The sequence below is a fragment of the Oncorhynchus nerka genome, linkage group LG7, assembly GCF_034236695.1.
Source record: "Oncorhynchus nerka isolate Pitt River linkage group LG7, Oner_Uvic_2.0, whole genome shotgun sequence".
Lineage (NCBI taxonomy): Eukaryota > Metazoa > Chordata > Actinopteri > Salmoniformes > Salmonidae > Oncorhynchus > Oncorhynchus nerka.
The window spans coordinates 30,156,147-30,173,077 of record NC_088402.1 but is presented as its reverse complement, the minus strand read 5'-3'; the positions used below and the strand labels follow the sequence as shown (position 1 = coordinate 30,173,077).

Here is a 16,931-nt window from a genome sequence, read left to right as displayed (position 1 = left end):
ATTTGAAGACACCAATCAATGACCTCATTGCGCACCAATGGTAGGACCAGTCTATCGTTGATTGGCTGTATTTTGGCCCAATGACCACTGATCTTGAATTCTAGCTTGGAAGATAGCCAATGAGCTGAGGTAAACGGCAATATGTAATGGTTATACGTTCGAAGACCAGCCTTTGTCGTACACTCTGACGTAAAAGAGGTTCATTCGCCATTGCAAATCCTACTTGACGGAGCCACGAGTGTTACGCATAGCAGTACATAGTCAATAGCATTTTCAGCAAGTTTATATATTTAAATTATGGTGAATAAATCAGGAAAAGCTAAAACAAAGTCTAGGTATAAAGATTTAACCCAAATTATAGAGGAAATTGATAGAGAAAGCAAGACCGAGTTGCTTCAGCACCTTCTGTCCCCTCTACCTCTGTCCCTTCTGCTCCAACCAGTGGTGTTCACCTGCCCAGATTAATCTCTGCAGGCATGAATGTGCCTCAGGGCAAAAAGGGCACAGTAGGGAGACATCATTGTGCCCTTTGTCACAGGAAATACCCCATCACCTGCACAACCTGTTCAGTAAGCCTCTGCTTTACAGCAGAAAGAGACTGCTATGGGCCATGGCACCAGCAGCACAATATTGTCTAGAGGACAGAGGGTCTTCACAATATTGTAAATAGAAAATGTGTAAATAGTTACCCTTGTTATTTGTTTGTTTAATTTTTTTTTTTTTTTTTTTTAATTGTATATAGTTATTTCCTTCAAAATGTATCACTGTACCAATTTGGCCACTTGGGTACATTTGTGTGGGACACCTGGGTGACTACATGCTCAATGTCATGTAGCTCGCTCATGTTTGCAGTTCTGTCTAAAACTTTGCTCAGCTATTGTTGCCATCTTATGTTCTTCATTCAAATCATCCCCAGCATCCTATCTGTATGTTTGGCTGATCTTGTTCATTTGAAAGAATATGCAGCAACAATAAAAAACAGAAAACGTATGTTTATTTCCTTGTATTTTCTTCTACCAGATCTATTGTGTTATATTCTCCTACATTCAATTCACATTTTCACAAAATTGTTTGTTTCATATGATACCAAGAAAATGCATTTCCTTGCTTCTGGGCCTGAGCTACAGGCAGTTAGATTAGGGTATATTTTCAGGCGAAAATTGAGAAGGGGGGGTAACCCCAAAGAAATTAACTAGCTTGTCCTGCGTTGCATAAAATCAATGCGGTGCCTGTTAATTTATCATCGAATCACAGCCTAATTCAACATCGCCAAATGGGTGATGTAACTTCTTGGTGACAGGGGGCAGTATTTTCACATCTGGATGAAATGCATGCCCATATTCAACTGCCTGCTACTCATCCCCAGAATATAAGATATGCATAATATTAGTAACTCTGAAGTTTCCAAAACTGTTTTGAATCATGTCTGTGAGTATAACAGAACTTATGTAGCAGGCGAAACCCTGAGGACAAACCATTCAGATTTTTTTAATTTTTAGGTCACCATCTTTTTGATGGGTTTTCATTGGGAATCCAGATTTCTAAGGGACTTGATTGCAGTTCCTTTCGCTTCCACTCTGGATGTCACCAGTTTTTAGAAATTGGTTGAGGTTTTTCCTTTGTGTAATGAAGTAGTAGCCCTGTTCAAAACGAGGGTCACTTCAAGTGTACTGTTTGTTAGAGGCGCATGACCAGAAAGGTAGCGTCAGTTTGTTTTCTTCCTGTATTGAACACAGATCATCCAGTCTTCAATTTTATCAATTATTTACTTTTTAAAAAATACCTAAAGTTGTATTACAAAGGTAGTTTGAAATGTTTGGCAAAGTTTACAGGTAACTTTTGAGATATTTTGTAGTTACAAAAGTTGGAACCGGTGTTTTTCTGGATCAAACGCACCAAATAAATGGACATATTGGATATATATCGATGGACTTAATCGAACAAAAGGACCATTTGTGATGTTTATGGGACATATTAGAGTGCCAACAGAAGAAGCTCTCCTCAGATAATAGCATTGTTTGCTTTTGCCGAAAAGCCTTTTTGAAATCTGACATGTTGGCTGGATTCACAACACGTGTAGCTTTAATTTGGTATCTTACATGTTTGATTTTTATAGTAATTTATTTGAATTTGGCGCTCTGCATTTTCTCTGGCTTTTGGCTAGCATCCCACATATCCCAGAGAGGTTAACAAAAGAGCATTAGCAAAAAAAAGCACAATCGTTGCACAAAATGTACCTAACAATAAAAATCAATACACAGATGTAGATTTTTTTAAAACCTGCATATTTAGTTTAATTTATGATAGCAGGCAATATTAACTAGGGAAACTGTCACTTCTCTTGCATTCAGTGCAAGCAGTTTGGGCTGCCTGGCTCGTTGCGAACTGTGAACTAATTTGCCATAATTAGGACATAACATTGAAGGTTGTGCAACGTAACAGCAATATTTAGACTTAGGCTTGCCACCCGTTCTATAAAATACAGAACGGTTCCGTATTTCACTGAAAGAATAAAACGTTTGGTTTTCAAACCTTAATGACCAAAGGCTCTTATTTCTGTGTTTATTATATTATAATTAAGTCTATGATTTGATAGAGCAGTCTGGTAGTAGGCAGCAGCAGGCTTGTGAGTATTCATTCAAACAGCCCTTCACTGCGTTTGCCAGCAGCTCTTAGCAATGCTTGAAGCACAGCGCTGTTTATGACTTCATGCCCATCAACTCACAAGATTAGGCTGGCAATACTAGTGCCTATAAGAACATCCAATAGTCAAAAGGTATATGAAATACAAATGGTGTAGAGAGAAATAGTTGATGCGTCATTATTCCTATAATAACTACAACCTAAAACTTAACTGGGTATATTGAACCACCAGCTTTCATATGTTTTCAAGGAACTTAAAATGTTAGCTTTTTTTAAATGGCACATGTTGCACTTTTACTTTCTCCTCCAACACTGTGTTTTTGCATTATTTAAACCAAATTGAAAAATGTTCATTATTTATTTGAGACTAAATTGATTTTCTTTATGTATTATTTTAAGTTAAAATAAAAATGTTCATTCAGTATTGTTGTAATTGTCATTGAAAAAAACCCAAATTTAAAATAATAATACATATTTTAAAAATAAGCCGATTAAAATCGGTATCAGCTTTTTTGGTCCTCTAAATATCTGTATTGAAAAATCATAATACGTCGACCTCTAATTCAGACCCCTTCTCTTTTCCGTTACAGCCTTATTCTAAAATGGATTCAAAATCGTCCCCCCAATCTACGAACAGCCTATACATGTGTGTATGTATATATATATATATATATATATACACACATAAAACAAAATACACATACATACATACATACATATATATACACACACACAAAATACATATGTATGTATATATATACACACAAAAAAAAATACATTTATATATATATATACACACAAAAAAAATACATGTGTATGTATATATATATATACACACAAAAAAATGTATATATATATATATATATATACACACACACACACATTAAAAAAATGTGTGTATGTATGTATATATGTGTATGTATATACACATATACACACATGTAAAAAAAAAAAATACATGGATATGTATATACACATATACACACACATGTAAAAAAATAAAATACATGGATATGTATATATATATATATACACACAAAAAAAAATACATGTATATATATACACAAACATAAAAAAAATACATGTATATACACACACATTAAAAAAATACATGTATATATATATATACACACACACATAAAAAAATACATGTATATAATGTAATGGTGTAACATGACGTGGAAAAAGTCGAGGGGACTGAAAACTTTCCAACTGCAATGTAGATGGAAAAATAATGTTGACCAAATCGATTGGTCAAAAGAACAGAAGCACTCGGTCAACCAACAATTTTTGTATTTATTTTTGTCGAGGAAAGCCCTAGTTATCATAATTAGGGGAGGGGGGGGGTAATGACAATTTTCAATAAACAAAATAAATTCGCTTGTCTTTGGCTTTGAATTTACAGTGTGATTGCCATCCTTTGTGAGCTGTCAAACAGAGGGGTATTTCCGTGTGGTGTGTTGGCTCTTTTTCTGTCTCGTGTTTTTTTTTTTTTTCATCATAACTCATTGCGGGTTCACCACAAGCACGCACACATCTACTTTTGAGAGCTGACCAGATCCAAACCTATAGAAAATCTCCCATAGAAAATGTGAATCAGGTTTTTGACATGCACACACCAGCAGGACAACTACTTGGGTTTTAAATTACAAGCTAATGCTTGACAATCTTTATGGTACAAAACACCACATTGAGTCCCACCACCTAGGGAAACCCTGTCCGTACAAAAATAAAAAATAACCCCAAAAAAAGGTCACAAATTGTCACATGCCATTCAGCGAGCCGAGGCATCCATAAGCTAATAGATGCAAATAATCCACCAGCATTGGCACAGACAAATAATGCTGTCCCTGGCCTCAGTGGTCCATTATCTTTGTTTTCCCAATACACGATAATCCTGTCCTATGATTGTGAGTTTTCCCTCTATAAGCAGCAGCAGTACATTGGAACATTACAGAAAAGACTGTCTGAACAAAGGATTCTGGGAAAGCTGCCAAGCCCAACACACTGGAGTGTTTAACAAGCTTGTAGAGCGGTCGGACAATGTGTGTAAGTGTGTGACAATGGCCCATGTGCCACTGAGGCTATAATCAGTTGTTGCCAGTCCCTTTAAACCCTCAGCCAGGGGGGAGGAACAGGGTTGACTGGGGAGTAGAGTCCCTAAACCAGCGCTCAATGAGGACATGAGATGCCCCCTTAAAACCAGTGGTGATGGCATCACCTGACAGACACGGGGACACAAGGACAGACGAGCTAAACATCCTGGCATAACTCAACACACAACGGATAGAAATAACAGAGGACACAGTCTTCTGAACTAACTAGAGTCCATGTCAGAGTATAAACTCTGTAGAGAGGCATCCAACAGGCTGAATGTGAGGCCAAAACACTGGAAGCAACACTAGCTAACACCTTGAATTACTAGCAAAGATGTACATCAGTGTAAAGGAATGTGCTCAGCCACTGACAACATGTAGAATAACCAGAAGAAAAAACAAAACCTAACACTACCTTTATCAACTAGCATGACTGTGCGCAATGTCCAATACATTATTCTATAGCCTACGTTGGCATCTACTGTGTGTCCTGTTCTGGATAATGAACTTATGGTATGTTTATGCTAGGTTACATTAAATCAAATGCTATGTCACATACGCCAAATACAACAGGTGTAGACCTTAGTGTGAAATGCTTACTTACAAGACCTTAACCAAGAATGCCCTCTACCAACATGTTATGGTTCATGTATTTAGGCTATCCCTGTGTTGTGTATCAGTTCTGTAATTGCCACTTGGTGAAATTAGTTAATGACTTCAAAAACTTCTCCACATCAACATAGTCAGATTCCTCCCCTCTGTTCTGACCACTTCCTTATGAACTTACTCCTCAGCTGCCAAGACGCTTATCAGCATCTGCAAGACAGAACCTTGAGGTTGAATGTTAATTTCCGTCCTGCCAGCGCCAGCACAGATCCGGATCTGATCTTTCAACAGTTACGCTCAAGATGTGGTTCCTCTGGTCTGAACATGTACTCTTCCATGTGATTGAGCCTATAATAGGTTTGAACTAGAGCCTTAGTACTAGGGCCTAACCTTGAAATCATAAGTATCTGATAACTTGAGTACATCAAGTTGAAATATTTAATGTTAAGCTGCATGAAAAATATAAGTTTGATTTTCAAAAACTAGGTTCACCTTCACCGAAACCCACTATTACCGCCCACATGGCCCTTATTTAAAAAGACATCCTAGATAACTCCCCTATCGGAAACCTTTCATATGAGCAACGCCATCATGGACAAGGGGAAACCTGAACCTGATCCCCAGTGAGCTCTCACATCTCCACCGGTTGTTTAACTTCTTTGGGATAGGGGGAAGCATTTTCACTTTTGGATGAATAGCGTGCCCAGAGTAAACTGCCTCCTACTCAGTCCCAGATGCTAATATATGCAGATTATTATTAGTATTGGATAGAAAACACTGAAGTTTCTAAAACTGTTTGAATGATGTCTGAGTATAACAGAACCCATATAGCAGGCAAAAACCCGGGAAAAAAATCCAAACAGGAAGTGGGAAATTGAGGTTTGTAGTTTTTGATCTCAGCCCCTATCGAATACACAGTGGGATATGGGTTATTTTGCACTTCCTAAGGCTTCCACTAGATGTCAACTGTCTTTAGAATGTTGTTTAAGGCTTCTTCAGTAAAGGGGGGACTGATGAGAGCTGTTTGACTAAGGGGTCTGGCAGCAGCCTCGTTCTCAGTCACACGCATTTCACATGAGGTAGCTCTTGTTCCATTGGTTTTCTACAGACAATGGCATTCTCTGGTTGGAACATTATTGAACATTTATGATAAAAACATCCTAAAGATTGATTCTATACTTAGTTTGACAAGTTTCTTCGACCTGTAATATAACTTTTTGAACTTTGTCCGACTGGACCTGAACGCGCGTTTGGATTTGTATACCAAACGCCCTAACAAAAGAAGCTATTTGGACATAAATGGACATTATCGAACAAAACAAACATTTGTGGAACTGCGATTCCTGGGAGTGCATTCTGATGAAGATCAAAGGTAAGTGAATATTTATGATGCTATATGACTAATGTTGACTGCACAACATGGCGGATATTTATTTTGGCTGGTTTGGGCTCTGAGTGCCGTACTCAGATTATGCTTTTTCCGTAAAGTTCTTGAAATCTGACACAGCGGTTGTATTAAGGAGAAGTACAGCTAAAGTTCCATGTATACCAGTTGAATTTTCATCAACATTTATAATGAATATTTCTGTGAATTCATGTGGCTCTCTGCACAATCACTGCATGTTTTAGAACTGAACAATAACGTGCCAATGTATACTGACATTTTGTGATATAAATATGAACTTTATCGAACAAAACACAGGTATTGTGTAACATGAAGTCCCTATGAGTGTCATCTGATGAAGATCAGAGGTTAGTAATTAATTTCTCTATTTGTGCTTTGTGACTCCTCTCTTTGGCTGGAAAAATGACTGGGTTTATCTGTGGCTTGGTGGTGACCTAACAATCGTTTGTGGAGCTTTTGCTGTAAAGCATTTTTTAAATCAGACAATGTGGCTGGATTAACGAGAATTGTATCTTTAAAATGGTGCATAATACTTGTATGTTTGAGAAATTTGATTTATGAGACTTGTTGATTTGTATTTGGTGCCCTGCAATTTCATTGGCTGCTGGCGAGGGGGTTCCGCTACAGGTTAAGCCACATCCCCTTTGCGCATTTCATGTATTGCTTTTACGATCGTTTTAATTGACTTACTCATCTATTGTAGGGCTGTCCCCTACAAAAAAAATAAGTTGACCAATAGTCTTTCAATTGGTCAAATTCTCATCTTTTTATTTTTTATTACAAATGGAAAAATAGACAATCCTGTGTTTTAACCAAATCAACTATATGCACTGAGCTTGTCTGATGCTTTAATTAAGCACACTGGTTGATTAAATAATTAAGACTAATGACTCCAGAGGGAGCCAGATATCAAGATGGCCTAAACAGAAGAAGCAAATCTGTTCCCGACCTTCTTCCTCCGCTGCTGCTGGACTTTGCAAATGCTGCTGTTACACTCCTGAAGTTGCCAGTAATAGGCTACACCAGGGGTCGTCAACATTTTCTATTTGGAGTGCCAAGTTATCTTAGCATTTGTACCGGGCTGTGTGCCTATAACATTTTCATCTCAAGATCAATGTCATGTGGCTAATCTAAATGGAAATTATAAAAATCTAAAAGTAACTTTGATAGCCAATTAAGTAAAAATGGCCTACATAAAGCCAAGAAATAAAAACATTGCAGCCTGCAGGTAGAAAATATCATGATAAAAATATGTATCCTATAAATCACATTGCAGACAGGCAACAAACTTGAAACATTGTATGAACTATCACTATCACTCAGCTTCTTGGTCAAATTTCCCTTACACAGCCTGGAGGTACGCCAACTAAGCCCAAACCAGATGGGATGGGGTATTGCTGCAAAATACTGTGGTGCCTTGAATTCTAAATGAATCATGACCGTGTCACCAGCAAAGGACTCCCACACAAGCATACCTCCTCCATGCTTCACGGTGGGAACCACGCATGCAGAGATCATCCGTTCACCCATTCTGCTTCTCACAAAGACACGTAGTAGTTTCTTTGCAGCAATTTGATCATGAAGGCCTGATTCACGCAGTCTCCTCTGAACAGTTGATGTTGAGATGTCTGTTACTTGAACTCAGTGAAGCATTTATAAAGGATGCAAATGCTGTGGCTTGTAACTAATGAACTTATCCTCTGCAGTAGCGGTCTGGGTCTTCCTTTCCTGTGGTGGTACTCATGAGCGCTTGATAGTTTTTGGGACTGCACTTGAAGAAACATTCAAATTCTTGATGTTCTTTATTGACTGATCTTCATGTCTTAAAGTAGTGATGGACAGTCGTTACCCTTTGAGCTGTTCTTGCCGTAATATGGACTTGGTTTTTTACCAAATAGTCCTTTCTTCTGTATACCAACCCTACCTTGTCACAATATAACTGATTGGCCCAAACGCATTAAAGATACACTTCTTGTTAATCCAGCCGCTGTGTCAGATGTCAAAAAGGCTTTACGGCGAAAGCAAATCATACTATTATCTGAGGATAGCAACCCATCAAACAAAGACAGACAATCATAATTTAATCCGCCAGGCGCGACACGAAATTCAGAAATAAAGATATAATTCATGCCTTACATTGGAAGATCTTTTGTTGGCACTCCAATATGTCCCACAAACATGATAAATGGTCCTTTTGTTTAATTAATTCTGTCGTTATATATCCAAAATGTCCATTTATTTGGCGTGTTTGATCTGTAATCTTTGTCCAAACAACTTTCCTAATACAACTGTAGGTATTTTTTTACGTAAATAATCGATCAAATTTAAGACAGGATAAACTGCGTTCAATTACGGAGGAAAACATTGTGGAGCGTATGAGTTCTGTTATTCTCACAGACATTATTCAAACAGTTTTAGAAACTTCAGAGTGTTTTATATCCAAATCTACTAATGATATGCATATATTAGCAACTGGGACTGAGTAGCAGGCAGTTTACTCTGGGCACACCTTTCATCCAAACGTGAAAATGCTGCCCCCTATCCCAAACACGTTTTAAGGATCATATCACCACCTTAACCGACATCCTAGACCCCACTACAATTTGCATACCGTCCTAATAGATCCACAGATGATGCAGTCGCCATCGCACTGCCATCTGGACAAGGGCAATAACTATGTAAGAATGCTGTTCATTGATTATAGCTCAGCATTCAACACCATATTACACTCCAAGCTCATCAAGCTGGAGACCATGGTACTGAACCCTGCCCTGTGCAACTAGGTCCTGGACTGCACCTCCACTACGCTGATCCTCAACACAGGGGCCCCACATGGGTGCTTGTTCAGCCTCCTCCTGTACTCCAGGTTCACCCATGATTGCGTGGCCACGCACACCTCCATCAAATTTGCAGACAACAGTGGTAGGCCTGATTTGTGAACTGATTGCCCCACATCTATCTTCAGAGCTCGTGCTTCTAGGCGACCTAAACTGGAACATGCTAAACACCCCAGCCATCCTACAATCTAAGCTTGATGCCCTCAATCTCACACAAATTATCAATGAACCTACCAGGTACCACCCCAAAGCCATAAACATGGGCACCCTCATAGATATCATCCTAACCAACTTGCCCTCTAAATACACCTCTGCTGTCTTCAACCAAGATCTCAGCGATCACTGCCTCATTGCCTGCGTAATGGGTCAGCGGTCAAACGACCTCCACTCATCACTGTCAAACGCTCCCTGAAACACTTCAGCGAGCAGGCCTTTCTAGTCGACCTGGCAGGGGTGTCCTGGAAGGATATTGATCTCATACCATCAGTAGAGGATGCTTGGTTATTTTTTATTTTTTTATCCCTTCCTCACCATCTTAAATAAGCATGCCCCATTCAATAAATTTAGAACCAGGAACAGAGAGAATAGAGAATAAGAACACCTCCTCCCAGCTGCCCACTGCACTAAAGATAAATCCACTATAATTGAGAATTTCAATAAGCATTTTTCTACGGCTGGCCATGCTTTCCACCTGGCTACCCCTACCCCAGTCAACAGCACTGCACCCCACACAGCTACTCACCCAAGCCTTCCCCATTTCTCCTTCTCCCAAATCCAGTTAGTGGATGTTCTGAAAGAGCTCGACAGCCTTGGTTTCTCAAATGATTGCCTCGCCTGGTTCACTAACTACTTCCCTAATAGAGGTCAGTGTGTCAAATCGGCGGGTCTGTTGTCCGGGCCTCTGGTAGTCTCTATGGGGGTGCCACAGGGTTAAATTCTCGGACCGACTCGCTTCTCTGTATACATCAATGATGTCGCTCTTGCTGCTGGTGAGTCTCTGATCCACCTTTATGCAGACGACACCATTCTCTATACTTCTGGCCCTTCTTTGGACACTGTGTTAATAACCCTCCAGGCAAGCTTCAATGCCATACAACTCTCCTTCCGTGGCCTCCAATTGCTCTTAAATACAAGTAAAACTAAATACATGCTGCTCTTCAACCGATCGCTGCCTGCACCTGCCCAACATCACTACTCTGGACGGCTCTGACTTAGAATATGTGGACAACTACAAATACCTAAGGGTTTGGTTAGATTGTAAACTCTCCTTCCAGACTCATATTAAGCATCTCCAATCCAAAATTAAATCTAGAATTGGCTTCCTATTTCGCAACAAAGCATCCTTCACTCATGCTGCCAAACATACCCTTGTAAAACGGACCCATCTTATCAACCCTCAACTTCGGCAATGTAATTTACAAAATAGCCTCCAATACCCTACTCAATAAATTGGATGCAGTCTATCACAGTGCCATCCGTTGTCACCAAAGCCCCATATACTACCCACCACTGCGACCTGTACGCTCTCGTTGGCTGGCCGTCGCTTCATACTCGTCGCCAAACCCACTGGCTCCAGGTCATCTACAAGACCCTGCTAGGTAAAGTCCCCCTTTAGCTCGCTGGTCACTATAGCAGCACCCACCTGTAGTACGCACTCCAGCAGGTATAGCTCTCTGGTCACCCCCAAAACTAATTCTTCCTTTGGCCACCTCTCCTTCCAGTTCTCTGCTGCCAATGACTGGAACGAACTACAAAAATCTCTGAAACTGGAAACACTTATCTCCCTCACTAGCTTTAACCTCTTGCTTCTACTCGGGACGCTTGCGTCCCAACTAGAGCTCTGGAAATGCAAATGTGCTACGCTAAATGCTAATAGTATTAGTTAAAACTCAAACGTTCATTAAAATACACATGCAGGGTATCGAATTAAAGCTACACTCGTTGTGAATCCAGGCAACAAGTCAGATTTTTAAAATGATTTTCGGCGAAAGCATGAGAAGCTATTATCTGATAGCATGTAACACCCCAAAAGACCCGCAGGGGACGTAAACAAAATAATTAGCATTTCGGCGTTACACAAACCGCACAATAAAATAGAAAACAGTCATTACCTTTCATCATCTTCTTTGTTGGCACTCCTAGATGTCCCATAAACACTATTGGGTCTTTATTTCGATTAAATCGGCCCATATAAAGCCAAGATATCGTTATATGTAGACTGTGTGATAAACGAAAAAAACATCGTTTCAAAACGTAACGTCATTTTTTAAAATTCAAAAAGTCGACGATAAACTTTCACAAAACACTTCGAAATACGTTTGTAATGCAACTTTAGGTATTAGTAAACGTTAATAAGCGATAAAATTCATCAGGAGGCGATGTAAAGATCATTAGCTGTCCGTCTGGAAAAATGTCCGGCTAGAAACTCAACGAAAATATCCGGTCCCAGACCTAAGGAAATACGGTGCCCTGCATGTGTTTGACCAAGAAAAAACTCGAAGGGAAATGACAAGACTCTAGACACCGTGTGGAAGCTGTAGGTACTGCAACCTCAGTCAATTAATTGTGGTTCACTTTTATCAATGGGTTCAAGTAGCGCATGGATATATTTTCCCATTTTCAGTGATCAGTTTTTCCTGTGCTTTTCGATGTAAATGCCGTTCTGGTAAAGCCACAGCAGTGATTTAACCAGTTTTATAAACGTCTGAGTGTTTTCTATCCACACAGACTAAGCAAATGCATATACTATATTCCTGGCATGAGTAGCAGGGCGCTGAAATGTTGCGCGATTTTTAACAGAATGTTCAAAAAAGTAGAGGGTAGAAGGAAGAGGTTAACCTCTTAGGGAAATTCAGAATTGAAGCAGATTTTCGCAGCTTTTTGTTAAAAATCACGCAACATTTCAGCGCCCTGCTATTCATGCCAGGAATATAGTATATGCATTTGCTTAGTCTGTGTGGATAGAAAACACTCAGACGTTTCCAAAACTGTTTAAATCACGCCTGTGGCATTTACAGAACGTGCGTTTCATCGAATTGTGCATGAAAATCTGTTCACTGAAAATGGAAAAATATATTCTTCCGCGACTACAGACAATTGTTCAAAGCGAACAGAATTACATAGAGACGAGTTTTCATTGGCTACAGCTTCCCCAGGTTGTCTAGAGTCACGTCATTTGTTGCGCAATTGATTCTTGGTCTAACCGAAACAAGGGAACTCCTTTCCTACTGTCCCCGCCCAGATTTTGGTTCGACCTTTTCAAGACAGCATTTTCTCCACAGACAAGCTAATCATTTCACATCGCCTCCTGAGGAATTTTATCGCTTATTAACGTGTACTAATACCTAAAGTTGCATTACAAAAGTATTTCGAAGTGTTTTGTGAAAGTTTATCGTCGACTTTTTGAATTTTAAAAAATTACGTTACGTTATGAAATGCTATTTTTTTTTCTTTACTCGCGACGGAGTCGTAGCTCGATATCTAGGCTATATATGGACCGATTTAATCGAAAAAAGACCCTAAATGATGTTTATGGGACATCTAGGAGTGCCAAGAAAGAAGCTCGTCAAAGGTAATGAATGTTTTATATTTTATTTCAGCGTTTTCGTTTGCGACGGCTAACGCAAAATCTGTAGTTTTAGGTGACGGTGCAGTATTTTGAGGGTGCATGGTATCAGATAATAGCTTCTCATGCTTTCCCCGAAAATAATTTTACAAATCTGACTTGGTCGATAGATTCACAACGAGTGTAGCTTTAATTCATTATATTGTATGTCAATTTTAATGAAAGTTTTGAGGTTTATCAACCTCTATGGTGGCGCTCTTGAGCATTTCTGCTGATTGTGGTCCCCACTTCGGTACCACGTCCTCAACAAGTTTTAAGCGTCAGCTGTCAGAGCAGCTCACAGATCACTGCACCTGTACATAGCCCATCTATAATTTAGCCCAAACTACCACCTCTTTCCCTACTGTATTTATTTTGCTCCTTTGCACCCCATTATTTCTCGCTCTACTTTGCACATTCCTCCACTGCAAATCAACCATTCCAGTGTTTTACTTGCTATATTGTATTTACTTCGCCACCATGGCCTTTTTTGCCTTTACCTCCCTTGCTCACATTGTATATCGACTTTTTTTTCTACTGTATGTTTGTTTTACTCCATGTGTAACTCTGTGTTGTTGTATGTGTCGAACTGCTTTGCTTTATCTTGGCCAGGTCGCAATTGTAAATGAGAACTAGTTCTCAACTTGCCTACCTGGTTAAATAAAGGTGAAACAAAAAAATCTAATAAAAAATTTACAACAATGAGACAGCCTACAGAGAGGTGAGGGCCCTGGAGGAATGGTGCAAGGAAAATAACCTCTCCCTCAACGTCAACAAAATGAAGGAGCTGATCGTGGACTTCAGGAGATATAGGGAGCACCTCCCTCTATCCACATCGACAGGACAGCAGTGGAGAAGGTGGAAAGCTTCAAGTTCCTTGGCGTAGACATCACTGACAATCTGAAATGGTCCACCCACACAGACAGTGTGGTTAAGAAGGCACAATATTGCCTCTTTTGGCAAGGCCCCTAAGACCGCCACAAACTTTTACAGATGCGCAATTGAGAGCATTCTGTCGGACTGTATCACCACCTGGTACGGCAACTGCACTACCCAAAACCGCTGGGCTCTCCAAAGGGTGGTGCGGTCTGCCCAACGCATCCCCAGGGGCACACTGCCTGCCCTCCAGGACACCTACAGCACCCGATGTCACGGGAAGTCCAACAAGATCATCAAGGACATCAAACACCTGACCACGGACTGTTCACCCCGCTATCATCCAGAAGGCGAGGTCAGAACAGGTACATCAGACTGTTAAATAGCCACCACTAGTCAGCTGCCACCTAATTACTCAACCCTGCTCCTTGGAGGCTGCTGCCCTATGTACATTGACATGGAATCAGTGGTCACTTTAATAATGTTTACATATGGTTTTACTCATTTCATATGTATATACTGTATGTCATTAAATATTTCTTAATTCCATTATTTTATTTTTAGATGTGTGTATTGTTGTATACTACTGCACTGTTGGAACTAGGAACAAACATTGCTTCACCCGCAATAACATCTGCTAAATGTGTATGTAAACAAAACATGTGATTTGATTTATCCATGTATATAAAACGTTTTTTTTTACCTCTAGGTATAGTGGGGAGCTGGACCCATGGCTCATCCTCTGAGCCAGGTCATCTCTCTGCAGGACACACTCCTCAAGGTGGATGACATTGGGGTGCTGGCTCTGGATACTGCTCAGGGCCCAGAATTCCCTGAGGGCCAACTCTACATTCTCTGGGCTGTGACAGCGGATCTTCTTCACGGCCATCCGGGCTCCAGTGCGTTTCACCACCGCCTCGTACACCACACCGTAGCTGCCACGCCCCACCTCCTGGATCAGCTCATACTTCGGCTGGCTGCTCACCATCCTCTTCCTCACGGTGCAGAGAGAAGTGGTGGGGTTAATTGGTTACCACTGATTATTGTTGAGAGTTAGGTGAGGTCAGCAGCACAGCAGAATAGAATGTAACACTTATACCTCTTAGCTACTGAATAATCTCCCAACCAGGTGGGTTAATTTGTCATATGTGACTTGACAGACATCTCCTCCTTAGCACGTCAAATCCCATAGCTATAGGCCTAGGCTAGTCTTAGTGTTTTGAGGAAAACAAACTACCTAGCTAAGTGACAATGTCAAATGCATGACAACAAAAAGGTTATTGTTCGCATTTTAGCAAGTCAAATTAGGACAGTTAGCTACCCACAAGAGAGCAAATGTGAAACCCGCAGAGGCCAAAGCTTTCTAAATGTAAACAAATTAACTGTGCCCCTCACTCTCTGACCTGTACGTGCACACTAACCCATGGCTGGCAGCTGACACATTTTGAAAGGGGAAAATGTACGTTTAACAGCGGACTGCCCAAATATGTAAGAATAAATCTAAATATAATAAAATAGTATTACGTTTAATTAACTAAGCTCTCGAGATGAATTAGTTGGCTAACACGGAAGTTACAGTTTTTTAGGTAGCTAACAGTAACTAACGTTAGCTAACTAGGACGCCAAGGGAAGAAAATGGTGGCTAAAAATACAATAGCTTATTAGCTAGAATCATAGCTATATACATGTAAATGTTGTCTATGTAGCCGTCACCACAGTGTGTGTATGGGGGGGGGGGGTGTAGACACGTTCGTTTGCTTAGTAGTTTACGTAAACTACCTAGCTAGCTTGTTCAAATCGTGGACACGTTTATTGTCCTCTATGCGCCGAGACAAAATTAGCACATTCGGCTAACTAACTAGTCCCACACACCTGCGCACATCACCAAGCATCATGTCGCACAGGCAGACAAAAGAACTGGCTTCTTCTGAAGACGAGGAAATGAAATAAAGAGCAGCTAGCTATATATCTAGCAAGCTACATATTTACCTGTTTTCGTCTTCTCTCAAGGATTCATTTGTTGTTGTCTTTCTCACTTTCTATGGCAGCCATTAGCCACCACTCAGCCAAACACGTTGTCGCGCAGATAGACAAGTTCCGTGAGCGTGCTGAGCAAATCTGCAGCTCAAGTACCCCATCAACAGCGCGCGCCCGCTTGCTTGACTCGCTACTAAAACAACACAGACTGTGTGCTCTGTAGAAGCGAAAATGGGAAATACTGCCCCCCTTTTAAGCAACCCTCTCTAGCTGAAATAGAAAATAACAATTGTGCCCCCGTTCATAGTTGCATAGTTTTACATTCATGCCAAAGGATTTTTGCCCTGACAACTCCCTCCCAAAGTGTACAGTCACTGTGCCTCTCACATTAATTACACCAGTAAAACGAGGAATAACATTTCTTCCTCGGTGGAGAAATAACATTTATTTTCAATACATTTTTAAATTCGGTACACGCGCTGAGCAACGTTCTTTCCCCGAGATTGACAGGGGTGAGTCGTTTCTGAGAGGATAGTAACGACATCGCACTGACATCAAATAAATAGGTTATCTTGGAAAACGATGAAATTCAAAGTTTGTTTTTTGTATAACCATCTTAAATTAGTGCAATTATTGTTTGTAAAATTGTATTGGTTTTCCGGCAACCCCCCTGAATGCCATATTTAGTTTGCTCCAATGACACCATGTAGGTTGTACCATTATATTTTACATAACACAGACTATACGTTAATTATCTTGAATGAAAAAACGCTCTGAAAGATACATTTAGCTCAACCGTTATTTTAGGCAGTAGGCAGTATCAACAAAGAACGGTATGATGTATTTTATCTTGATCAACACAGTTTGCATAACATTTAACTCCCCTA

General features: G+C 40.1%; 1 protein-coding gene across 2 annotated transcripts in view; it reads right to left on the bottom strand.

Annotated features, from left to right (window-relative positions):
* LOC115132714 (serine/threonine-protein kinase pdik1l-like) overlaps positions 1–16,446 on the bottom strand; it is an 18,451-nt gene extending 2,005 nt beyond the window's left edge. The window contains exons 1-2 of one of the 2 annotated variants that reach the window (XM_029665436.2): positions 16,057–16,446; positions 14,771–15,058 (exon numbers count right to left, since the gene is read on the bottom strand). In XM_029665436.2, the coding sequence (XP_029521296.1) occupies positions 14,771–15,055 (285 nt within the window). In that variant the 5' untranslated portion in view covers positions 15,056–15,058; positions 16,057–16,446. Of the gene's footprint in view, positions 1–14,770; positions 15,063–16,056 lie in introns of both variants that reach the window. The other variant, XM_029665435.2, reaches the window with a different exon arrangement.
* Between the last annotated feature and the right edge of the window lie 485 nt (positions 16,447–16,931).